Source organism: Dermacentor variabilis, chromosome 8, assembly GCF_050947875.1.
Source record: "Dermacentor variabilis isolate Ectoservices chromosome 8, ASM5094787v1, whole genome shotgun sequence".
In the NCBI taxonomy this organism is placed as follows: domain Eukaryota; kingdom Metazoa; phylum Arthropoda; class Arachnida; order Ixodida; family Ixodidae; genus Dermacentor; species Dermacentor variabilis.
Window position 1 is genome coordinate 93,186,184 of NC_134575.1, and position 27,226 is coordinate 93,213,409.

At 43.9% G+C, this 27,226-nt stretch overlaps 1 protein-coding gene across 1 annotated transcript; it reads right to left on the bottom strand.

Moving 5' to 3' along the window:
• Positions 1 to 1,697: 1,697 nt before the first annotated feature.
• LOC142591184 (uncharacterized) lies at positions 1,698 to 22,410 on the bottom strand. Its single transcript, XM_075703552.1, has 10 exons — positions 22,295 to 22,410; positions 19,221 to 19,267; positions 16,447 to 16,485; positions 14,315 to 14,350; positions 13,085 to 13,178; positions 9,953 to 10,107; positions 9,029 to 9,076; positions 8,086 to 8,121; positions 4,503 to 4,635; positions 1,698 to 1,888 (listed from the first exon to the last, which is right to left on the bottom strand). The coding sequence occupies exons 1-10, from the start codon at positions 22,356 to 22,358 to the stop codon at positions 1,881 to 1,883; spliced, it is 660 nt and encodes a 219-aa protein (XP_075559667.1). The 5' UTR covers positions 22,359 to 22,410; the 3' UTR covers positions 1,698 to 1,880.
• Between the last annotated feature and the right edge of the window lie 4,816 nt (positions 22,411 to 27,226).

Genomic DNA, 27,226 nt, shown 5'->3' on the forward strand with positions numbered 1-27,226 from the left:
AAACGGCAGTTAGGGCTTTTCAGAAGGGTGGCGTGCCCAAGCAAGATGCACGTCTTCTTAGAGGCTAGAGCCAATATGCTCTCACACCTCATTTTATTCACGGGTTTCTCGCCCATGTAGGGTCAGCCGTGGGTGCTACCTCGAACCTCACTGAGTCTGCTCACGAGGATGCGTGTGACCTCACCGACCGCGCTTTTTCTGTAAGGAGCGCCGACTCCCTTCCTCCCTGCGGTCACAGGGACGCTCCCGCTACTCACAACGGGGTTATTAAATTCTTCTACATGTCTGCAAGGGTCTTTCCACCTCCTGACTCCAAGTTTAATAGGGCGCAAGCCGTACTGTTTAGACTTCTACAGTCCAGCACATACCTCTGTCTGTCCGTTCTACACGAGGCTTACCCCGACGTATATCACGACGACGCCTGCTGGTCCTGCGGGCAGACCTCCACTCTAGCACACAGGCTCTGGGAGTACGGATCGACATACCCCAAGTTTATCTAAGAGAAATGGGACTCGCTTCTGCGTAGCCCCGCTCTAGACAAGCAAATCTTCGCTGTCCGGCGTGCCTCGCTGTCCGGGCCAATGGGCTAGACCTGCCGCTCCCGAAATGGGACTAGCCGGGTGCGCGACAAGTTCGCGTGCTCGCCTGATCTGCAATGAAGTTTCTTCACTCACTAACGTGATACTAATAATGAGTTCACTGCCCAGCTGTGATTTAGTGGATTCTAAAATTATTTGCGCACACGTTGTTTGCACCTAATGGCCTTCGCCATGTGATGGTGTCGAACTGTCACTCGAATTTCTTATGGTTACTTTTTGGTATGGGTTGACAGAACACAGTGCCGCAGACAACATCATGTCAGACTGTTTTGTCAAAGAGCCTTCATTGTGCGACTACACCGCTCCCATTTCCCCGCGCGGACGCTAGATTTTTTTGTCTGGCACGCTAAGCTGCGCACGCAACTCTCTCATTCGATAGACCCATAATATCGATACGCCTGCCTGCATAAAGCGTAGTTTCACCTACAGGGTTCCCAGGAGATTCGGAAAGCAAGCTAAGGACCAAGTTCAGGTGAGTCAACTGGTTGATTTGCCCTGATATGCTGTTCTCTCAGGACAGTGAGCACGGTCTGTGTCATTGCCAGCGTTGTGCCATGGCGCGAATAAGGCAACTACATTACTCTACAAACGTGTACAGCTAGCCAAATTGTTTTTTGATGTTTTGGAACCGAAGTAGAACCTCGATTCGGGTCACTAAGGCCCTGTGACTTTACTTAAGCCAGTCAGGACTCCTAGCGCTTCAATTTCAGGCATGCTATATTTGAAATTATGTCATGATTTCAGTTTTAGTAACCGTTTCTTCTGACCTTTTGATGCCATTTCAGCCACCTCGTTCGGATGAGAAAGTTTTGGACATATCAGAGTCGACAAATCTTGAGCACTTCGTTGACTACGATTGTCACGTTATCATAGCAACACTACGACGTTTTGTTATATCTCTACCGCTCTACTTCCGTTATGCTCGTAAAGCACCTTACATCACTTCTCCAAAGTAATGGTTCTTCCGCTAAGATTTCTAATAATACCGAGACAATCTTTATGTATCCTGAAGCAACCAAACCATCGTGAAAGGTTGGAGCACGATTCCACTCTGAATGAAAAATAAAGAGAGAACAGAAAGAAACAAGTGAAGACACGTGTTTTTGTCACAGGTATATTTCGCCAGTAACCAATGCTCTGTATTCGGGTTTCGTACTAAGTAGAAATATTTCCCATGATGGCGCCAGTGACACCTAGGAAAGAGTTTCCATAAAATTCTTCTATCTCCGCCGTTCTCCTCGTTGCAAACGAATCGTGGTTGTGGTGCTGTGCAACATTCGTTTATGAACCTGAAATTAAGAATAGCGTTTTTCAATACATAATACATAATAGCTCAGCACATGCTCCCGAATGAAAATATATTATCAGATTAACTAAATACTTCATGTTTATTTAAGCTGCTGGAGTAACGGTAATTTGAGTTGTGTTTCTTACCATTCCCCATTAACCATTCGGTTAATCTCACTTCCCTCGTGTTCAGTACGGTTATTGCTGTTCGATGAGCTGCGTTTTTATATTGTTACAGATTCTTGTTATGCTCGTTTTCTCTTCTTCTCACGCTATTTCCGGGTATCTTAGTGGTAGGCGCCCGCGTTACATAACGCAAGCTACCTTTTGCTTGGAATCATTTCCCTGGCATACTTTGTTCATTTGCATATGAAGCGATGACTATTACCTTGGTTTCGTCCACATATCTTGTTTCTGCGCGTTTTCCTCGAATATCTGCGTCAGTATTATCTAGCCATATGACACCAAAAAGACGTAAACCACTGACAGCACTTAAAAAGAATCACATTGTGAATATGTTTCTGTTCTCATAATACCGCTCCTACGTAAAATGTCAGTTGCAATTTTTGGCACGGCAAGCAGTAATCTAAAAGTGAAATTAATGTCAAGTGACCGCCAGCCCCGCCCAGTGACCGGTACCTGAAAGCGGCGTGTTGGAACGAATTGTTTTTCGTTCAGGTTTTCGTTTCGTTCCACTCAAAAAGCCTCCGAAAAAAAAGACCCATAATGGTTCATAACTGCTTGGTTCGCATGCAAAAATTTTTCAACGCAATGCAACAATAAAAAAATATTGTATGTATTTTTCTAAATAAGTGAATCGTGTACTCTGAAATCAAGCTCATTGTTTCAGTCAAGGTTCTAAGCATGATCTCAGAGCCAGTACGTCATCGAGTGCTCTCACGGAAAGGCGAGACCGCTGCTCCGATAAAATGAATTCGAACATAAACGAACCATAAAACTTTGATAACAAAGTACTGTGCCCGTCGAAAACAAAGCGATAATCTCTTCAACGCGCAAGCCCAGGGTTTTGCTACGATGCCAATGTGCTTATGCACCGAGCGGCAGGCGTGCATTAGCGTAGCGCTTGACCGGCTATCGTACGCACTATCCCTGTCTGAGATGCGCGCTTACGCCGACGCCTGTTATAGGATATAATGCTGCCGTTACCTAACGTTGGTTGTTTCGTATCGCCGAATTTACCCTTGAATTGAAAACCAATAAAATATTAGTTTCACTCTTAAACGAAAAAATAAATAACGTTTCCGTTACGTTTGCGTTTCGGTCCAAAATATTATGTGCTTTCTTTTGCGTTTCGTTTTTGTGTTCATTTCCACACACTGCCTAAATATGATGTATATATGGCAAACATATAGTGCGGCCGGCGAGTCCTTGAATGTAATTATAACGTAAAGAAATTAATACAAAAATTGACCGCTCTTCTACTACTGTGAAGAGGGGTGCAAGCGTAGCTCGATATCGGCGGCTTTTCGTGGTTGTAACGCCCTCCCTGACGCGAAGCGCTCCCTGACGGCGAAGCTGGTGCGTCATCGACGAGGCCTATCAAGAGCGAGTTGCCGGCCGCGTTGATCAAACGCCTCCTGTTCCTCGGCCGAACGCACGACGCGCGGCCGGCTCCCGACGCCGTTCCTTCAACGCAGCCTGCTCTTCGGCAGAACGAGCCAAATGCGGCCTCCTCATCTGACTGCCAGTCCTGAACTGGCGGCAAACGGCGGACACGAAGCGAGCGATCACGCGATCACACCCTGACCCACTTCTGGAGGAAGGGCACGCCTGTGATAGACTAGTGCCTTGCGCTGCGTCTACTTCTTCACCCATATAAAACCCCGCTTTAAAGGTCAGCTACGATAAATTGAGAGAGTCTGAACCAATTAGCGTGGGGGTCTCGCAAGCCTGATGTCGGTGGTCCGAACCCGTAGCTCGACAAGCAATTTCTATTTCCATGCGGCTAGGGCTTTTTCGTACGGCATCAGCGACGCCAACACGAGTGAGACAATACAAGCTTTTCCTGAATATGTGCACCTGAACATCTACCAGAATAACGTGGCTAGCCTGAGGTGCTAGGCGTACATATGTATATAAGAATGAACTTTTGTCTCGTACCTAATTTTTAGTGATGGTACTATAGAAAGTAGGTGTAGCCTTCAGAACGCACGATTATCTACGCTCTATACAGCAAACAATACAATGACATATAGTTAAATAGGATGGCGCACTAGGTAATAGACATGTGCTCCACATAGAAAAAAATTATGTAGCGCCAACAAAGGGAAACATCGTTCCCAGTGTGGGAACCTCGGAGACTGTTTCAGGGGCTAGCTTGCAGCTACACAAAAAATTGCCCCCCAAAATAATGTAATGATCTCGCCAAGTCATCTCTCGGTGCCACAACATGACACGGCTGCAAGAAGCAATACGCTGTTGACACCGACACCGAAATCCTCTTTTCCGTAGCCCACTAATTTTTTTCGCTTCATTTGTGCAGCTTCAGTGGTTTTATCAGCACGCCAGCGCATGGCGGAAGAATTGGGTGCTGACTTGGTGAACCTGCGTGTTTCAGACATGAATATCAACGTGTCCATAAAAACAAGCACTTACAGCCGGATGAAAATCGCAGGAAAGCTGCAAGTAAGTTCAGGCCAGGAACAGCTTGTAGAAATCCGGCGACGAGGCAGGCAAGTCCGGTAATGTTTGTGCCAGGATTGGTTGTTAGTAACGAGGTGAAGAGGCACTGTGGTTTTGAGATATTAAAGTACAATGAAGTATTGTAACGTAATAGATGAGTGTGTGGCACAAAGTACATTTTCATTGAGACCATTTAATCACAATGAACACAATTGATTAACTTCAGCGAAGTGATTGCTTGGGCCCCAGAGCATTTGTATGTTGCGTATGTACCAGTCTGCAAACATATGCGCTGAATAAAAAAAAAAAAAAACTACAGGAACTTCAGAATACGAGAGACAACAACCCAAAAGTGCTGATTAATATTCTTTGTTACAATATTTCAGGGACAATACCTATTGTTATGGTGCATGCAGGAAAACTCGCTTCCTCTTGCTGTAAAATATTTAACAGTAAAAAAATAAATAAAAAAAAATACTCGAACCCAGATTTGCGTCGCTAGTCACTCCAATCGCTTAAGCGCAGATATTCTCATATAATACTAATCTAGGGTGACACTACGGTTGAACATTTAGTAGCAACGATCACGGAGTCAATTAAACACATATTTTTGTACGGTCTATTATACCACATCACGTTCTCCGTGGCATTGTTGCACAACCAGAAATCGCCTGAGGCTCATATCGCTGGTGACGGGAAATCGGACAATAATTTGCTCTCACGGTTTTGATTTGCTGAATACGTATAGGGAATCATGCCATACTGGTAGCACGAATTATTCTGCGATTGCGTAGGTGTGCCGCATGAGGCGTAATCAAGGATGAGACATAAATCTTGTGACGTATCATTGCTTAAGGGCATACGTTATGCAGCTAATCAAACTATGCAGTCTACTTTAAAGGTACTGCTTTCCGCCGTCGCACATGCTTCATCTTAAATTAAATGAACCGACTCCAACACATTCAGAGTCAATGCACTGTGACCCTGCCGGTGACCTGATGACAGTAGTCGACTCAGATCTGCCGTTATACTTTGGTTCAAGTCAAGACTTAGGACAATGGAATTGTCCTTTCAATGTTCTTTATAGGGACTTTATGGTTTGCGCCTGCTCTGGCGCTCTCCTATCGCGGAATTGTTTTCACGCTCACCTTCTTCTTTCCATTATATTTCGAGAACTAAGCATGTTTCTCATTGAAAACACTCGTGCATTGTAGAATAATTGCCTATGAGACCGATAACAACATCCACTACCCGAATCTTTTACAGCGACGGTGGAATTGTGAAACTTATTGTTAAAAATTTGTTTATTCAGCTACTAAGTTCCAAGCAATCGAGCGTACTTCCAATTGAGCTGTAATTAGTATATGACTAACAAGTTTATTGAAGCGGTACCCTTTCTTTTTCGATGTCATCATCATCAGCTTACATTTTATGTCCACTGCAGGACGAAGGCCTCGCCCAGCGATCGTAATTTTGTCTTACGCTTAAGGATTCCAACTTTCGCCTGCAAATTTTCTAATTTCGTGATCCCACCTAATTTTCAGCCGTCCTCGACTACGTTTTTGGAGCCAATTCCGCTACTGTAATAGTCCATCGGTTATGTGCCCTACGAATGACATGGCCAGCCCAGCCTTTATTTTTCTCATAATGTTAATAAATACATCGCATATTCCCTCTTGCTCTCTTATTCACAATGCTCTACTCTTGTCTCGGCACGTTACACCAATCATTTCTCGTTCCATCGCACTCTGAGCGATCTTTAAGGTGTTCTCAAGCTTCTCTGCTAACCTACAAGTTTCTGCCCACTTACGTTAACACTGGTAGAATGCATTGATTGTACACTTCTTTTAAACGACAGTGGTAAGCTTCCATTCATAATTTGGTAATGGCCGTTGTATGCACTCCAACCCATCTTTCTTCTGTAAATCTGCTTCTGATGATCAGGGTCCCCGGTAAGTAAATGACCTAGATAAACGAGCTTCTGCACAAACTGTAGAGGCTGACTGGCGATCATTAATTCTTGTTACCTTGCCAGGCTATTCAACAGTACTTTTTTCTTCTGCACAGTATTCTTTAACCCTTTTGTTATATGTGCTCTGTTAAGGTCCTCAATAATTTGTTGCAGTCCATCTCCAGTGCAGCTGAACACGACAACGTCATCTGCAAACCGAAGGTTATCGAGATATTCGCTGTTGATCCTCCCTCCTAAGCCCTCCCAGACTAAAGCTTGAATACTTCTTCTAAACATGCAGTGAATAGTATTCCCCTTTCTTGATAGGGAGTTTTTTTACACAAACACAGAACAAAGGTAACTCTATCCATATCGATATTTTGCAGGATACTTCCGCATGCCTGCTTTAGTCCTTGATTATGCAACGCCCTCACGACTACTTATAGCTCTACTGAATCAAGTGCCTCTTCATAATCCATGAAAGTCATATATATATATATATATATATATATCGCTATAGAGCAGACAAAAATTTGCGATGAGGTTATCAGCTATATATCGGCAGTATTTCGAAGCCGGAAAATGTAAGAGCATTGTGGCACTTAGATTTATCTGTGCATCAAATAACCACTGGTTGCAAAATTTCAGAGCTATGCATGAGAGGTGCAGCTCGAACATTTGCGAGTCACTCTGTACATCCTAAATAATTTTTGATAAATTTTTCCCTCCAAAATGTTCAAGAGGAAATAAAACTTCTGCAGTTGTCGCTTTCAAGAGTGACGTTATTTTTTTCAAAAAGAATTTGCCCTCCTAGTATTATGTTACAGTGAAGAAGCGTCGGTGTCGATGCGTCGATATTCTGAAACTATTTCGGTGTCCAGTGTTTCAATACATTCGGAACGCTGTCATTCTTTACTGGCATGAATAAAGCTGTGTAATAACAAATATTACCTTTAATACCTGTTCAATTTGAAATCCTCAATGATTAGTATTATATTTACGCAAAGTATGCATCCAAAACTGGTTTGCTTGCTTTGTCTATAGCAATTACAAGAGTCGTGCTGATGTCACAAAGCTAAAAGAAGAAATAACATGAATATGCCTTCAGCCACAAGAACATTCATGGGATTCGAATATTTCACTTTGTCTGCTAACGATGAAACAGGTGCCGACATATGTTCCTCCATGATTGCCCCGTAGTATACATTTCACTGAAGTAATTACAGCAGCAAGTTCTGTGAATTACATTGTCGTAGTTGCTTAATTCTATACTCATCTGTTCTGGGTTATGATTCGCGAGTGGAATAGTTTGAACGCAAGTATCCTGTTTCGTTTGATCCTTGCAGTATGGTTACTTTTTCGATACTTGCAAAATGTATGCTTGAGCTTGGTATTGAAGTTATATATAACATGGCAAATTTCTTGTTTCTACTCCCATACACTGCTTACTTGGGTGATGTAAGTTTGTATCAAATAAGTGAGTGACTGAATATGTAAAAGAAATGCCAGGATGCAGGCGCAGCAGAAAGTGAGCACTAATAGTTCAGTACTCACGAAACATATTTCTGCTAATCGTCATGACAACATTGTGTTGGGGAAACTTACGGTTACAGTGTTGATGACATTGAGCACCAATTGATCCTGGAAAAGAAGGAAAACCTCGAGTAAGCGGTCGTAGGCGGTAAAAAACAAAATTTTTCTCTTTGATACATTACCTCTGTCAAATTTCTACCAGCCTAAATGCTTTATCACTTAATATTTCCTGCAAAATTTTCGAAAGGCGGCTGTAGACTAGGAATGTCCTACTGCATGCAATAGCGCTGCTGTAACTTTGCGCGTCATACAGCCATTTAGCTAACACTTAGGAAGAAATACTGAAATCAGAAAAAGGCGAAATCACTGATTCCACATTGTATACGCTCACGAGTAGGCTCATAGTGAGTTCGTAAAGGTATGCAGCGAGAGAAAACAGAAATACTTTGCATTTTATGTGCGAGTACGACACTAGTCTGACAATTGTGACTGCCGCTTTGAGCGTCAACAGTGACTCCGACCCAGACTGCCATACTGGAAACTCCCGTGACCTTATGCGGCTTTGAGCTGCTAAGGAACAACGCCTCGCTCCGTCGACGCAAGCTTGCGTCTGAAACACAACTGATTACTGGTTGTAGGAAATTTTTGTGACGATGTACGTCAATTGAGGCATTTATTTTTTTATGCTGAACCTCAAACAGGCAAAGGGAAAGTTTATTATATCGGCCGAGAAAAGTGCGAGCGCGCTATCTCATACTCAACAAAATGATGCAAACTTTTGCGATAGTTTTGCGCGCGGCATATTTTATTCTCATTGCTTCTTCGACCCTTCAGTTGTTTGTCTCATTCGTTGTCAATTCAAAGAGGTAACTTCGCTTTCGGTGTTCATACGACGTGTGTTATGCGCAGCACATATTTTAACCTCAATCGCGGATTAACAGACATTCTGGCGGGAAGGCGATCAGTGCTTGTAAACAAAGATAAAGCATGCGAACCAATAGCCAGGCATACTTACTGTAGCCGGTGTCCCATTCTGGCAGAGCAGAAGGGTCTGATTTAAGCACTGCAAGGAAACACCAAGGAAATACACAGTTGGTAGGGTAAAGCCACGTCGGAAAATATACACGGGATTCACCCAAGCTTACACACTGTAAATACAGTTTAACATGCACTTACGTTAAAACTTGTGTGCACCAGTGTTACTGTATTTGTATAACATACACAGTAAGTCTAGACCACACGACACTGATCCGGACTTACACAGACATATAAGGAAATCAACCTAGGCTTGGTATAACTTAAGGCCATCACCGAAACGTATTAAACCGGCGCCCGTTTCCATTTACATGTTGCAACATGCGCAAATGAAACGAAACGATTAATTAACCAGCCAGTAGGAGTGAATTTTGAAATGTTTGAGGGCAGCAAGCAAACTCTTATTTTTCTGCAGAAATTGTTAAGCTAAGCGTTAACGGGGCACTTCAGCGCAAGGTCTATTGTGGCCTGAGTGACGTATGGCTGCAGAATCGCCACTGAACTAAACGGCACGAAGCGAAGCACAATTCTTTATAAAATATACTGTGCCTCTAAAAATATCATTGCGATAAATGATCAGAAGCACTGGCCTCGCTGTGAAGTGTTAGGTATCCTTGCGCCAGTAAATTAATAAAATTTGGAAACAAAACTAAACAAAAGAAGCATCTCAGATTATCACAATACCACAGCCTATCAATGTATAAGCAACTTGCGACACTTACCGCTTACTTTTCTGTAACGTAATAGTTGATATCGCTTAATTTTATGCAAGAAGTTGTTTTATTTCCCTTTCAATTTATTTTTTCTAACCCTCTTCCTGCAGTACTCTTCCCCAGAGCCTGTGAGGACTTGAAAACAAAATTACAGGTTTTCAACAGAATTTTAAACAAAATGGGCTGCATACCCTGGAGGCATTAAATGTATCGGGAAGCGTGATCGAGATGGGCGCCGAGCATGTTTGGTTTGCGGACAGCAGCGTAGTGCATCCCGGAATCACGGTCGTGCCGCCCAACGCGCAGAGCGGGGTCAGGGCTCCTTGTACGGTACTCAGGACGGAACCTGCGGGTAGATGTCTCACTTTATACACCGTGAACAGCTTGCCTCAAAGATTAGAAAAAAAGAAGGCTTGCAAGAACTGCTTTTAAGCAAAGAGGATTCTTCGATGACTGTTACAATGCTATCCGCGTTCTAGGACGCGGTCTTTCAGCCCGTCGGCGTCTGCACTACTTCCCTTGCGAAAATACGTGAATACTAATATATATATATATATATATATATATATATATATATATATATATATATATATATATATATATATATATATCTTTATATATATATATATATATATATATATATATATATATATATATATATATATATGTATGTATATATATATATATATATGTATATACGTTTAAGCAGGTCTGCTTCGAGGAGAATTTGGAATCAACACCACAAACGCTAATCGCTTTCTCGTTTTTTTGCTGGTCTATAAACTGCGTTATTCGCGAAGGCAATGGCAATCAATTATAAACTTATCTTATCGATCGGATTACCTGTGATAGCACGTTTGTGAAGCACGTCTCCTATGGGTAAGCCTTGGTATGCAGAATTCTTTCACAATATAAGCGTTAATTAAAACCCGATTAGCAAAAGTGTGTACGCGAACGGGCGCGCTGTAATTGCGTGACTGTTTTCATCCTCGCTGCTGATCAGGTTGAAAAGTTTGGCATCGCCTGAAAGCACTTTTGCTATTCACGTCCCATTGCAACTGCGTAATTCAGCAGAAAAGGCAAATACTGCCTTGGGCTCGTTCGTTACTTTCGTACGGCTTCAGAGGTACGATACAGCGCAACAAGGTAGGAATAGCTAAGGAATGGATGCACCACACGCGCTCTTCTGGTATCTTGCTCTTGCTGGTCTTGTCTGCACCTCGGAAGCCAGTTAACACCACTAAGTACAACGTAGCATGGTTTTTCCTTTTTTTTGCGTCTTCAAGCACTGCTTGCTGCCTAACGGCAGCGAGGTGTCATAGCGCCTATGCCTTATTTTCACTAATGACGATGCCTTTGTACGCTATTTATTTGGGTCTATTGAAAATTTATATTTGCGTTAATGTTTTGTACTTCCATCACTGCTGAATAAAAACTAGCAACGAATGACATTAAAAAAGGAATTTTGAGGAGAGTTGTGTACTCTGCGCCTGTGCTCTCAAAATTTATTTTCATACATCAACGGAATTATTTGTGCGCAGTGTTCCTAGAAAATAACCAGCCTCTCAATGAATTTCCTCGATGCAATCGATTACGTGAACACAAATTGAGCGACGAACAAAATTCGAAGAGCCTATGCTTCTACTCTTCTCACGCTTATGAGCATGTGCTTGGGGCATATAATTGAGCATTGGAGCATACGTCCAATGAGAAGCATATTAAGGACGCACGGATCCATTTTTAAGCATCGTCGCCTTTACAAATGATTCCAGTTTTGAGGGTTGTCCTGGCGTGTGCCAGTGTACATACATGACATGAATAGGCTATTCATCAGTATCAGGTTTTTCGACGCTTGTGGGACCATCACATTTACTTTTGAAGGAATTGTTGAAATTCCCCGTGAGCCCTAGCCTACGTTAGCCTTCTACTCGTGGAATCATCTATTGCTACAACAGGTGTTGCCACATAAAGACCACATTTTGGTATCGCCAATGGTCCAAACCTTTACGACGCTCCTACGGCTAGTCATCAATAGTAAACCGAGTGACCATCTGCATAGTGCGATAAATTTTCACATGTGCACCGTACCCCTCCCAATTGCTTATCATTTTTAGGCGTCTTTATGACACTTTATTGCGTTGTCCCGCTTCATAGTAACAAGGCAGCGCTAACCAGTCATAGTGGAGGGCGACCGTTTGTATTAAATAAAACCTATTGTCTATCTCACTAGATGTAGCGATCATTCATCTATTTACAAAAAATGAGCTAAGTAACGTAATAATTGGTCGCTTTAGGTGCGTGTTGTATTCGTAAAATTCAACCGGAGGGGCGAAGCCACGCCTGTTCAGTGGAAGCAATAAGATATTTCTCCCCAAAATCTGCTTAAAGTGTCTCGACTCTCAAGTTACACCGTCGCAAACTGTTGGAGACAAGCCTTTGCGAAACCGCATGTCAATGTATTCGTAACACATTTTAAGGTCATTTCTCTCAAAAGCGCTGTAAGTCTTAGGATTTCCGCTATACAGAGAATACTTCTTTATCCCATTACTTCAAGTTCGCAGTTGGAGCATGTGCCTAGACGTTAGTAACAAACAACTAATTAGCAATATTGAGGTTTCTAGCTAAATTAGTCATAAATTTTGTCCCCGGTAGTGTCCGGCTTTCCACGTGACCTATCTTCAAGAACGTCAGGATCTTAGATATGACAGTTTCCTTGAAAATAAAGTAATCCGCGCCAAATAAGAAGCACCTGGTATATTGATAATACCTGCAAGGGTATTTTACTTAGGACATCACGAAAAGCTGCAGCCTTTTCCTTAGCCCTGAAGGCTCTTTATTTTGTACACGATACTTTGGAAAATATACAGCTCCTTCAGATGAAAAATATGGTTCCAAAAAAATAAATGTGATAAGGTGCGGTGATTGAGTGACACGGAATATCTCGTGGAGGAGATTTTCGGGTATGCACACAGATACGTAATGCGTGACGACATCGTCATCACAATCTAGTATGTTTTCTTCTTTTTTTTTGTTGCTAGATAAGTACGCTGCGCCAATGCCTTTCAAATATCGTACGTTGGTACGTTGGTATGTTATATAGTGGAATATGGGTACGTTGCGTTTCTTGTTCTACCACTGCGCTGCAGTTTACCAAATAAGAAACAAAACGGGTAGTTTTGTGTGTAGCTTCTCGAATCACAACAATTTGGCTCAACATTTTGTGAATAATTATTCAGGGTAGACGGAAGCGTGCTGACAACAACCATCTAAGAGCGGCTCATTGCAATTAGCTGCAAAATTTTTGACGTTTTGGAATGGCTTACCCAAGCCTATGGTTCTCAGGAACAGCGTAATGACGTTCAAAAACGCGGTGACGGCACCAGAGCCACTGGTCGAAGCCAACGGTGTGAACAGGCACTGCATCGAAGGATGGAGGTTCGAGAAGAACCAAGAATGACTATTATATTCTCTGGCATTGCGAAAAGGTCGAAGCGTCGTCGGTTGCAATAGTAGTAGCACTATTATGATGAATTTTATCTAATTTTGCTGTATAATGCTCGTATTTCCGAAATATGGCTGTCATTTCGTGTTCTTACTGATTTTGATTATTGACTCGCGCAAATCTGCGCAGCCGATATTGCTTAGTGTGGCCGTTCGGCGCGATGAGTCACATAAATCTGAGTAATATCGGTGGTAAATGACACTTACAAGGCCCCAGTGTTGCCTCGTTTTGGCGCATTCGTGACTTTGTAAAAAAGAACTTCGTTTGTAAATTGACTTCAATATGGCGAATGCCCAGCAACGGTTCCATCCTGTGCTTAGGTTGCTTACGTAAAGCAAACGTTTTCGATTGTGCTTGCTTTTGCTGCATTTTGAATTACATCGGGTGCGTTTAATTTGTTCACGGAAGCACGGGAGCAAAAACCAATAAAGAACAGGGAGTGCAGAGTCGCTCAAAGCACAATGTCGTGACTAAAATCATGCAGCAGGTTGTGATTGTGGGAAGCAGTTTCTATCTGACCCAGATGTTTCTTAAAAAAAAAAAGATATAGTTAATCCCCGTTTAGGGCTACAAGAGGGAGCATGTCGTTGTCTGGTCCTAAGCTTGACAAGGTAACTGTTACATTATTCGAATACTTGTGATTTAATTTTGAAACCTCATACACAAGATCTTTTTGCTAATGCCATAAAGAAATTTTAGTGCGCTGATTTCTTTACAGTTATATTAAAATTATATCCTCAGGCTTTATGAGGCAAAATCACCATTCGGTTATCAGGCACATAACCTTGTGCCATTTCCGAACAATTTCGACCACCTGGGCTTCTGTATCGTGCACCCAATGGATGGTAGGCGGGCGTTTTTGCCCCCATCAAGAAATGCGTCCGCTATGGCTGGCATTTCATGCCATGACGTCATGCTTAGCATCGTGGCACGGCAGCCCCTAAGCCACTACGACGTGTATTTGTGAGCAGCGGGCAGAACACAACTGATAGAGTACTGCCAGTTTTTTACAAATGCATTTCACTACCAAAGTTACAACGTGTTGCCTTACCGTCAGCAGCTTCGTCAGAGCCGTCGCGATTCCATTCTGTGTCGTCCCGAAAAGAGAAAGAGGGAGGGAAGCTGTTAACGCTGACGCTGTCAGAGGAATTCGAGAAAAAAAATATTCGCGATGAAAACGCATGTAAAATGATCTCACGACTTCTTAGTAGTCCCTAAATTATGGATGTCAAAGGGGAGGTTCGATGAAGCCTTCTATAAATCTCACTTCCCCGATTTCAGTTTCTGAAACCCTTCGGCTCTACAACTTACAACGTTCCACGCATCTGTCTGAACATGTGGAAGCTGCGCGTTTTCTATGCGGCTGCACGTGGTCCTTTGCACTAAGATTTTTGCTGTGAACAATGAATACCCATTGAACGTTGACATCACAATCCAAGATTACCCGGAAATTTCTGTAGCAGAAGGATCAAGTGCACATTCATTTTATGAGTATACAAAGGGCGTAGCGAAGGGTGAATTTGGCTGCTTGGCATAAAACTTACCAATAAGCTTAGTGAATGAGATTGCGTAACTGACAACAGTAGGCCGGTTTTTTTGGAGAAGTCTGTGCATCACTCATGCGTTTGGGCTTGAAACCGTGTGTATTTCTTGGGAGATCATTTTCTCTTTAGTGTAACATGCCACTATTGATTGACTTGAGCAGCTTGGAAGTCCGCTTCATTCTTTGGCCAATGTACTGCTTGCATGAGCGTTGCTGTAGTAGACATCAGGTTGCTGGTGACACACACACACACACACACACACACACACACACACACACACACACACACACACACACACACACACACACACACACACACACATATATATATATATATATATATATATATATATATATATACATATTGGTTGCACTACATGCAGCCTCCCGCATGAAACCGTTCATCACTATGCGTACCGGTTATTGGTGTTAGCTTTGGCTGATAGTTTAAGTCGCTTACATCCTTGATGGATACTTTTTTTATTTCGGATATCTAGGCTTCGACTTCATGTCTACTCGCTTCTCCAGAGATAGATAGCTAAAGTACGGTCTTCAGATAACATGCGTAAAGCCCACAACTGTTTTCTGCAGCCAGGTCACGCCATCTTCCGGCTGCCATTCCTTTAGCGTAGACAGGGGGAGGTTCCAGTAGCCGGTCGCCTGCTACCCCGCGTTCGAGTGTAGTGCACTGTTTCTGTAGCGCTCCCTCACTAAAATCCAACAAGCCCGCCTATGCGCTGTGCCGGTATTCAAGCACTGCGTGGACGTATACCTTTCCACCCGTAAGGTATAAATAATATGTTCGCAACACGCGATGCGACGTAAGCACACCTACTTCCCCTCTAACGCAGTCGCTGCGACGCCATGCTGACCGTTGGCTGTATTTCGCGCTAAAGTTAAGTGCAGCAGCTTTGATTATTCACCTGCCATTCCGTATGCCTTAAGGGAAGCGTTGAACGTACACATGGGAGGTTATTCATCTTTCCCAGTTACGACATACGGCACCTTCGCAATGACCTACGTCATTCGTTTGCAGCCGTGTGCGCGACGGCTGTCACGTTTCGTTTAGCTGGGGGCACTGACCCTTGCTCGTAGGAGTCCCTTTGTTAATTAGCTACGACACATGCTAACACCGGCTTCATCGGCAATGATATCGTTGCTTGAATCACAACATTTATATTCGCGGTAAAATTATTCCGTGTGTGAATCTTGGCTGCTGGATTTATTCATGTTTGTTTTTTATGGAATATGTCCGCAAATAAGAAATATGTGGCTAGGCGAGCCGTCGCTGCGTCAATATTAGAAGACGTGGGCGTTTCTTTAAATTTCGTGCACTCTCAATTACCCCGTAGTTCACACGAACAATTTCCGCTTCTATAAACGCGCTCAAGGCTCCAATCGAGTTAGCATTAACCATTACCTTGGCTCTCAGGTAGGGGACCTAAAATTAGTTATTTACAAAAACCGGCTGGATACGCACAATTATTACGATGGGCGCTTGTGCCCTAGCTTTACTAGGATGTTCACTTCGATGTGTTACAGTTATTAGGCGCCGAGAAATTAAGCAGCTGCAGTGGTGTTCAAAGAAATGATTCCAAACAAAGTCAGTGTTTTCAAAGAGAATTAAAAGTAGAACTTACCGCAGATGTCGAACACAGGTTTAGCGATGTTCCAAAGCACTGCATTTAGAGTAAAGCAATCATTGAAGGTAAGCACCGCAAAAATAATGGATAATATATACAAGGGTGGCAAGTACAGCAGACGAATTAGAAGTCAGCATGGTGTGTTCTAAGTGAGTTGGCATTGTATTTGTAATTTGTTAGTGAGCGAAAGGATTTATGGGAATATGGGTGCTTGAAGTAATCAATAATGGGCTAACAAACGAAGCCTCCGGCTGAAAGCGACGTCTACACAAGGGGGGCTGCCCAAACGAAGAAGACGGGTCCCCTTGTAGAAGCTTTGACACAAGCCTGAGGCTTCCCTTGTTCGCACAGTCTGGTTAGGAGCTCGTAGACCGACATAAATAAGAATGCAGCTAGCAATATCAAAAAGAAAAAAATCTAGTGAGCCTCTGTAAGGGACTTACGTGAGCCCGCTTTAGTAGCGATGTGTGGAATGCGGCAACCATGGCTAAGATTGGCTTCAATAAGTAAACAAAGCAGGACAATTAGCATTGTTTCTCAGAAGAATCGTCTAAACAAACCGATCGATTGGGACGTCACTAGTAGCGATTTCAATGACTAATAAACATTATTCATGGCTTTTGTTCACTGAGAACGTATAAAATGATCGGGCCTTCAATTTCTGGTCGTTAAAATGTGGTTGCGCGAATTTCTGTTTGTAAAGAGAAAAAAGACAGCCTCAGTAGCCCCGAGGCAATGACTACTCCAAGCAGCTCCTATGCAATATACCCCTTCGCCTCGCTGTGCAACTCAAGTCATGCAAGGGAAAGAATGTTTTGCACGCGTAATGCTCCAGATTGGTCTTCACTTGGACGCCACTGTACTAGTTTCTTGTTTTCTCAGATACATGAGCGTGGAACAACTCTTCCAAAAGATGTGCACCTCAACAACGGAACGAATAATCCAGTTCGAGCGGAGGCACGTGGTTTACAGCAAGTCGGTCTACAGCAAGTCGAAGACGAGGATCGAGGCCACCAGTATAACGGTGTCGTAAACCTCGACAGCGATGGAGTGCGCTAAGAGATTTATGCCCTCTCGGCTTGATGGTGTAGCGAGTTTCACAACAATGCTTGTCAAGATCCGGGCAAGTTGCGAGAACAAAACGAAATCATCCGCGTAACTAGTGAAGACCGCATTACATACGCTGGTTATATAGCAAAGAAGTTACAAAAGCAATTACTCTTGAGTTCTTTCTAAAGTTTGCTCACAATATCACTCAAGCTGTAACTTCTAGTGCGCTGAAGTTTTATTTGTCATTTCCAGTAGCGACTTTCAAAAGGCAGATACACGGTACTATATACTTGATTGTCAACTTTTGGACCTGAGTACTCTTTTCAACGCCAGCGATCCGGGAGTTCCTCGGCGCGTCCGGAGCACCACAAGCTCCCGTTTTGCAGAGACGATACCTGTAATGAAGTTCTGCCTCTATCAGGAAACCACTACATCAAAATGGCCAGTGCACAGTATGGCGTGGTGAGGCGTTATGTGGTTGTGTGTGCCGTTGCGAACATGCGCTATACCTATTGTAAGATTGTGACTAGTATCATCTCCGATCAATCTGCATTGCCAGCGGCCGTTTCATGCTTACATCTACTCCCGATTACGGCAGAGCCAACATCATCGCAGCATACTTCTACCGTCCAAGGAAATTTTGATGTCGTTGGCGTGGTAAGCAAGAAACTCCCCATACGTGAGCCGATACCCGAGATAGTGCAATGGCGGAAAGACCCGCGAAGGAGGTGAAGCAAGCGTTAAGCACTCCCCATACGTGGGCCGATCCCGAAGATAGTTCAATGCCGGGCCGACCCACGGCGGAGATGAAGCAGGCGTCATGGGGCCCACATACACAGCTTCGCTGGTCATCCTTCTTCACAGAGTGAACGGGCACTGAGTTTTCTTTCTTTTCTAACTTCCTTCTTCGGCGCGTAGCCCTAGGCTCGACAGAACGCGCAACTAGAGCTGAAACGACAGCGTGAGCGTGCATCGACTGATACCGACATTGTAGCTAAACGATAAAAGTTAGAAACTGACATGTTGAGAACACGTGAACGTGCATATGAAACTCCTGCACCGAGGGAAACGCCGTCTCGGCGCAGAGGCCGAGGCCACGAGAAACACGCGGGCTAACGAAACTCCCGAACAGTGACAACGCTTTGCAGACCCCAATGTTCAAGCTATGAGGTCTCAACCGTGAACCAAGCAAACCATGCAAATATGTGATAAGCCAAGGCAAACTATGCAAAGGTAGGTTTAACGGTGCCAGCGCATAACAGTACCTGCTCAGCCAGAGTTAAATGGGCAGCCATTTTTAGAGAGTATGACGAAAGCGTGAAAGGAAAAGCGTAGTGCGGCGATGATGTGTGCGAGATGGCGCCAGAGTAGCGCGCATCCTCTGGGAGGTCTTTCTACGGCGGCTGCTGTGAACTGCGCCCACGCGCTGCCTGTCGAGGTTTCCAGATTAGCGAGACAGTCGCCCCAAACTTCGCTCCGTTTGCGACGTGCCGCACGAGAGAGGTTGTACGCGCCAGCCAATATTTGGTGAAATTTATAAACTTATATAACTGAGCTCAAACTTCGCATTAGGAAGCATCGTAATTTTCGGCAAATTTTTTTTCAGCAATTGAGAAAGCGCATCTGTTTATGCGCGACTGGAAGATGCAACTAGAAGGCAGGCAGTAGAATTGACATTCACTTTTTAAACAATGCTTAGGTAGATAAAAAACATAACATACCGTTCCAAGGTTCAGGATGCCTGGTAGGGTTACATTGAGGCATCCTCCTAGGAACGTCAAAACAAAAGCGTAAGAACTGTGAAATTGAAAAGCCAATCGTAACCACCAAAAGTAGCTTAGATAAACCCCCACGAGAGTGCAGTTACAATTTTCGCATTCGTAAAAAGTCGGTTGGGAAGCTTGACGAAACGCCTCAGTCTTCTCCAGACATTTTAAGCAGTGCCCGAACTACTCAATACGAGCATTGCTTCGATATAGAGTGGTAGTGACAAAATAACTGGCGCATCCCACGGACTGTGGAAATCGATGAACGAAGCTTTTATGAGAGTGCCAGGCAAAACGGTGCCCCACAGTAAAGAACGCGCAGAGTTCTTTTGGCAACCGAAGCGCCCGGTGACGCTTGTCAGTCACGATAGCAAGGTATATTGTATTTAGGGATAATATCCTCGAGTGACGACTTCTGGTGAGACATCATCATCGACAGATTTCTAGTCTCTCTACATATAACGCATCGACGACAACGAATGAAAGCACTTTTCGCATACAAAGAGAAACGCTGTAAGCTAGAAGTACATGGTGCGTCTGTCACGAGCACAAACCCGACACGGCGGCGAACGCCCGCGCCTCCACTGATGCGAGGGCATGGGAAGCAGCTTTTTTAGTGAGCACGAAGCCACCGCAAATCGCCCGCACCATGAGCAGCCACGGCTGGGCTAGAGCTGACGCACGTTTACTTGCATTCCTGCACCTACCTCCTGGCGCTCGCTTTACCCGCTCTTCCGCCTGCGACCTCTCCCCTTTCAACGCGATAACGTTAAAGAGCTCATGTCGCAGAAAATCTGGCGTCCCGCGTGTGGCGGGAGACGCCGCAAAGGCAAGATTTTTGAATCACACATACCCGGGCCGTTTATGTGACGCAAAGATTTACTGAAAATGATTTTCTCAAGCTGAAATACGTGGAAAAATCGTAAACTACCACTTACACACAGCCTACAGAAACGATAGCTCTCGGATTGCAATTTCAATGTGCGAGAAAAACATAATTCTGTTACGCGAAAAACTCAACGAAACCCCTTTTCCAGCGCTTCTACAATGCACAGACCGGTGACTGCTTTCTCCATTTGTGCATGGCGACGCATAAATATGTCAGAGTTCACTGAACGGGGCGCCCGCTTCCTTGAAAAGACTTTCAGATGGCGATCGCCTCCGCCACATCGCGGCCCCTGCAAGATCACGCGTTTCGACAAGAAAGCCCGCCTTCCTACATAGCGTTTGCCGCGAGCCTTTCCCAGTAGACATCACGGTTACATACGCTGCAGCTGCCGGGAAGCGTGAGGAGCAGTCAGGGATCTTCGAACGCAATCGCGTTCCACTCTTAAAGGCGAAGCTTAAGCGTCCTCCAATATTTTTTTTCTAGCACGCGCTTAACCACAATACGAACGGGGAGAGGAAGAAGGGAGGGTAGAGTTAAGTCAGGAGTGGGAGAGGTGCAATCGGTTCCCAGTGCTGCGCGTGTTGTCCCTTTTCTCGTGGCGCGTGCTCCCTCTTTCATAGCTCGTGGCGCTCACGCTGTGCGTGCGTGCTCGCACGTCCATGCTGTATACAAGGATACAAGGTAACACCGTCTGTTAATGTAATAGGGAGCCGAGCTCGGCGTCACGTTCCGCCAGTAGCGATAGCTTTTCCGAGCAGAGACATCCACTGATGGCGGCCACGTCGCCACTACGTCTATTGGCTGACATGTTCGCAGGAAAGCTTCGATTGAAAACAACTGAAGGATTATTGGGACAAATGATTTTTCCATGCTGCGATCACCTCAAGTGTAAGTGGCGGTGTGTGCGCAGGGGATTGTGAGTGAGCCCGCAACCTGCCACTTTATTATGAGCGATACCAAGGAACACACAAATGGGGAGTACACAAAAGAAAAAGACATTCACCGAAAAAACATCGCGAATGTTAAAAGTATATGCATTTCTGGGTCAGGAGCGTGGTCTTTGTGATCGCAATATAGAAAGTGCCTATATCACCTGAGCGGATGTCAGCTACTTGAAAAGGTGTCTAACGCTGTCGTAATTTCGAAACATCTGAGGAGCGGGAATAAATGATATGCCCAACTACAAGAAACTCGGAAGAAAGGTAGATACAATGTATGACCTTTCATTGCAGCAACTAAACTTTATGTATACGGTCTTCCTGCGTTTTGTAGGTGAGTTATTTCGGCCTGAGCAACTTTAGTTGCCATCCTAACCGCCACTCGCTGTTTGCAGTCGAAAATTGTGCCGGGCTGCGGTGGTTCTACTGAAATGATCTGAAAAAGTGTACACTGCGGTCTGAACAAAAATGCTTAGAGTGAAGAAGCATAAAGGGCCGTAGGAAAGGCAGCCCAGATTCTGACCACTATGTTTCAAGCAGTAGGCAGCTGACTATAAATAATGCGGAAATTTTCAGGCGTTCTTGGGTTGGAGGTAACCTGCTCGGAAACCTTTACTGTTAGTGCCATGCTAGCGTGACTATGCACGATGATTGTTTCTTAGAGTAATTCAGTGTTTCGTTCTGCGGTAACCCATAGGATATGTCGCTGCGCTACTAAGCTTGAGGTGGTGGGTTGCGTCCTGGCGTCGGCGGCTGCACTTCTACGAGGTGGAAATGCAGACACGATCGTGCAATTAGATTTAGCTGCTTGTTAATGAACCCCCGGTAGCCAAAATAATTCGACATCCCGCACTCCGACTTCGCTGATAATAAGATCGCGGTTTTGGAACGCATAACTTCCGCATTTACAATATTTTGTAAAATGCATTTAATTCGTAAAGGAAACATCAAATTAATATCCCAGGACTGATTAAGGCGCGGTTTCCACATGAGGGCCAGCACAACATATTCTTCGCCAATATATGTATACATACCCCGTCTCAATGTTTTTCTTTCAAATGAAGTTGATAATTTCAAATTACACGCGCCTCAAAACTGACTAGGTGTTCTCTAAAGGAATGGACTATGCGGCACACGTGTGTAAAGTGTCATGACAAGCATTAACTTGAAAGGAAACACGTTACAACTGCAAAGTGTCTCACCAGTCGTAGTGGATGCGAAGGCCACTGGGACAAAGAGCGCCAGGACAAGAAGGACTGGTGCCATGTCTGCAGGTATGGATGATTCAACTCGGACGTTGTATAGGTGCTGCGTTAGGCTACCGTTATCTTCTGGGGATACCCTGTGTCGTCCGACGGCATATATAGGTAAAGTGCATTGCACGTGTCTTAAAACCGAACGAGGGCGTTAAAAAAAACCAAAAACAAGACACCATATCCGTGTCGGCATAAACATAGCGCATCTGAAGTTGTACTCGACGTTGTATGAAAAATTATTGCTCGCCTATTTCACTTTCCCGGAACACTGTCGCACATGGTCGAACAAGGTGGCGGCCTTCATTATCGTCATTTGCGACATGCGCAAGTAAGTGCGCTTGTATTTTGTTTAGTTTTTTTTTTGTTCTTTTACGCTAACCCCTTTTTTTATCAGCGGGGAGCTTCTTCTGACCCGGATGTGCGGATCCTGTTGGTACTTCCGCAAGAAAGAAAAAGAAAACAAATTCCACATTTTGCACAGCCTTGTTCGAATGTCACACGTGGCATATCTTGGCAGCAGCAAAATGTCGAAAAGACATAAACTGACCTCGTTGTGCCTTTGTTTTCAATAACTTCCAAAGTGCCTAAACGCACCGGAAGGGTGAGGTCGACAATTTAAAAATAATGTGAGTCTCCTCTCGTCATTCATCTTGTATGAACAGCCGGTGCGTGCTTCTCATTTGTAGCCGAGCCTTTGGTAGAAAAACAATAAGAAGCAATTGTGCTGCGAACGTGTCCCTGAGTGAAGCGGTGTACGGCCAAAGCAACCATGAAGTTGGCACAGTGGACGGTTATTAATAAGTTTTCATTCGTTTGCACTTGTGTCACGAGGATAGAACTAAGTGGGCCCGATGTTATCGTCACACGCAAGTAAAGAGTATTATAAGCAATGAAAGTGGGTTACTTAGCACACCGAGAAGGAACACATGAGCTGGCTACGTTGCCTTCTCGCATTTTTGTTGGCGCCACCAAAACGGAAATATTATTATAAAGAGCGGCCATTTTCGCATGGAGATCTTGTCTTTAGTTTGAAGGATGTACATGCGAAAAACGCATGCGAAGCTATCTCATAGATCTCATGATGTATGTTGCTCAGTGCCCTTCATATAGGAACATGCAAGAATAGTTGCTATGGAAGAAAAAAAAAACACCAAAAAGTTTTACTGCGTGGGGCATGCGAGTCAAGCACAATTAGTCAAGTGAGACAGCTAGATGAAGAGGTTTTAAATATAGAAAATTGAAAGCTATAGGAACGATAGCAACAACGTGCCAAAAACAAAAGGCGCTTTTGTTGCAAATTGCACGACAGGCGGATGTCACCGAAGGCTTCGCAAAACAGTTGCTGCATCAAAATTTGCAAGTCATGTAGCTCGGGAAATTATAGAAGTGGAACTTATACCAACGGGCTGGGTAATAGCTGCAAGAAAATCGACCCACGTAGAATTTCACAGGAATTGCTGAGGGCCTAGCTGATGCATACTTGACAGACATTATGAGCGCAAGAAACTAGGCACAGCACGAAAGAAATGAAGGAAACAGGGACATGCGCTTGGCCCGTGTCCATTCTTTTATTATCTTAATGTATGTATGTCTTGCACTCTCTGTGTCACCAACGTCAAAACTCGTCTTGCTTAGTTAAGTCAGATTATAAATCTAGTTTTTCAGGTAAACTCTTGAGTGCCATGCGCACTGCGTCTGTCGCCTTCGTGGTACACCTCTCTAAGTACTCTCACGTACTTTTCCTCTACCAAAAACGCAAGCTACTCTTCTCGCTTGTAACAACAGAGAAAATTATGCTACTTCGTGAAAAAATTTACTGCACTAGAATACGTTGTGGGGCTAGTCCGTTCATAGCTTTCAAAAGATGGAGCGCCAAAAGAGACAGCACACTAACGAAGAAAAAGCAATGACAGGACATGAAGCACCTTGTCCTGTCATTGTTGTTTCTTCATTGGTGTACTGTCTCTATTGATGCTCTGTTGATGTACACGCTCGAGTTGTGGAGAAAACATTGTTTAATTGAATAAGTTAAGTACTGCGTTTTACTAGTGTATTACGTCAAGATGCTCCAGATGATACTCTCAGATGCAGGCACATTTAGCCGCAAATGCTAAATGAGAGAAGCAGAAGTTCTATTAAAGCAACTTCTTCAGAGCTTCGTCACCCCAGTATTAGAGACTGTAATACACAGAGTTCTAAATTCAAGTGTTATTCAGCTGTTTTGTTCTATTGGTGTTTATGGATTGCACAAGCTGTCAGAACAAAGTGTTCGCGGAATGAATTGGATAGAACTTTTAAATGCCGAAACACCAGTTTCACATCAAAGAAAACGGAAACAGATTGTTTATTTTATTTCTGATGTTAGACAGAACGTTTGCACAAGCAACAGATCTACTAAACTTTCTTTAAGTTATTTTCTATATCAATTATAATTTAGTTATTAATTTGTTGAACTACCAACAGGTACCGATTTTGTATTTGTGTTAAGTATGCCACGCATAAAAGAATATTTTGCAGCATCAAAGTAAGCATAGCGCATACGATACGCTGGGCATGTACAGCGTATAATGAGTAAGCCGTAAATATATTTAGAACACAATTTATACACAATACACTTTGATAACCTACAAACAGCTACGGTTCTACTATATTGGATAGCTCATTTTGAGCAATGTCATGGGCGAATTTTGTGCAAGAAACAAGCTGTAAGCAGCAATACAAGAGATAAAACTTCATTTGTCGGTGAATGAAAGAGAAACAATTTACAGAATAAAGCAGCTTACACACACACAAGTACATACCCACAGAGCAGTGCTTCCCAAACGATGAATGCATAGCAATTCATGTTATTTCGTAATAAATGAGCCAAGTTCATTTCTCTCTGGCTCTCAAGGGGTTGGGCTTCGATCGGTTCAAAGAAATCTGCCACAAGTGCAACTCTGCCATGTTTAGAGATCCCTTGTTCAAGTGCCTAAACGGTATTCCCAGCCGAAAACTCATTGGTAATGATAATGAGTCTCAAAACAGCATTTCGCTGGCTGACAATTAGGAGAGCTAAGGGCAGTGCTAATTGGAATGAGGCAGATATTATTAAGGCATGAACGCAAGAACACATATTGCCACTCAAAGCTTATGGGACGGAAAATCTGACCTTCAGCACTGTGGCACCAAAATTCATAGGGAGTCGAATCCTCGATATTTAGTGGGAGTTGGGAGTCGAACACACTACATGCGGTGTTAATTAGGGCGAATTTCAATAAGACCCTTGAAATTTGGTGGGTGTGGAACCCTCGATCAGGGAAGGGACCAAAATTCAAATACACCAGAATTGATGGAGCCACCATTGGGGGTCGAAGGCAGGGCCTTTGGTGTCAATTAGGATGAATTTAATTAAGAAAGAATCACTCGAACCCGCGAACTTTTGTGGGAGTCGAACCCACTGTCATTGGTTTTTAACTATGACGAAGTTAGGGTACAATTCATTAAGGCACTCGAACTCACAACTTTTGGTGGCATCAAAATTCAATGGCAGCAACCTTGATCGTGCAACCATTGTTAGTCGAACCCACGAACTTTGGTTTTAATTAGGGCAAAATTAATTGATATACTCAAAGCCACGACATTAAGTGAGAGTGGAACCTCCGACCTTTAGTGGCGCCAAAATTCAATGTCACCAAAATTGATGGTACCACAATTGATGGTCCAACCCACGACCATCGGTGGGAGTCGAACACCTGACCTTTGGTTTTAGTAAAGGCACTCGAACTCACGAGTCGTGGTGTTAATTAAGGCCAAAGCTAATTAGTGCACTCGAACGCCCGACCTTCGGTGGGAGTCGAACCCTCGAGCTTTGGCAGGACCAAAATTGAAGGCCACCAAAATTGATGGTGCCACCATTACTGGCTGAACCTATGGCATTTGGTGCTAATAAGGCCAATATATTGAAAGTACAGATAATCAAGGACACGGTACCCACGATGCTTGGTGGGAGTAGAACCGACTTGGAGATATGGGACAGCTGGCTATTTCTCGAAGTTGCATTCCAAGGGACATCATGCAGGTCGAGAGTCGATCCCACTGTTGTTGGTGTTACTGCAGGCGAAGTTAATTAAAGCACAATTAATTAATGTAGAGTTGATTAAAGCAGTCGAGCCCATGACTTTGGTGGGAGTAAAATGCTTGACCTTTGGTGGGAGTGGAAACCACTTGGAGATATAGGTGAACCGGCGATATCTCCAAGTTGGAGTCCAGTTGACATCGTGAAGGTCGAGAGTCCAACCGAGGACCTTTGTAGTTAATTAAGGGGAAGCTGAATAAGGCTCACGAACCCACGACCTCACAAGGAGATATGGGCGAACCATCCATGTCTGCATGTTGGATTCTAACTGAGGTCGTGAAAGTCTCGAGTCGAACCCACAAGCTTTCGGGAGAAAAAATAGGAAATAACAACGCATTAGAATGAAAATGTCAAATAATGTTATGAATGTCTCGAGAGCGCATATGCTTTCGCCTTCATCCTCTTTGGCGTATGCTCAAGTCAGTCACTTTTATCGAGTAGCTCAGTGACTCAACGTCCACAAAGCAGTCGATTGTGACACCAACTTCCTTGATTCAGGCTTCACAATCGACCCCTAATTATACCGGTACACTGATCACCAATCTGGTAATCATAGGGCGTTCGTTATTTGGGCGAAAGCCTTTTACGAATGGCACGAAAAATCCGACGTGCGGCATTGCGCGGTCCGGCGTTATGGCACCAAAATTTAAAGCCCTAAAATTAACGCACTAAACATACTACCTGTGGTGCTGATTAAGGCGAAATTTATGAAGGCCAAAGACATTTGGTGAAAGTCGCACCCTGTTCCTTTGTTGAGATTC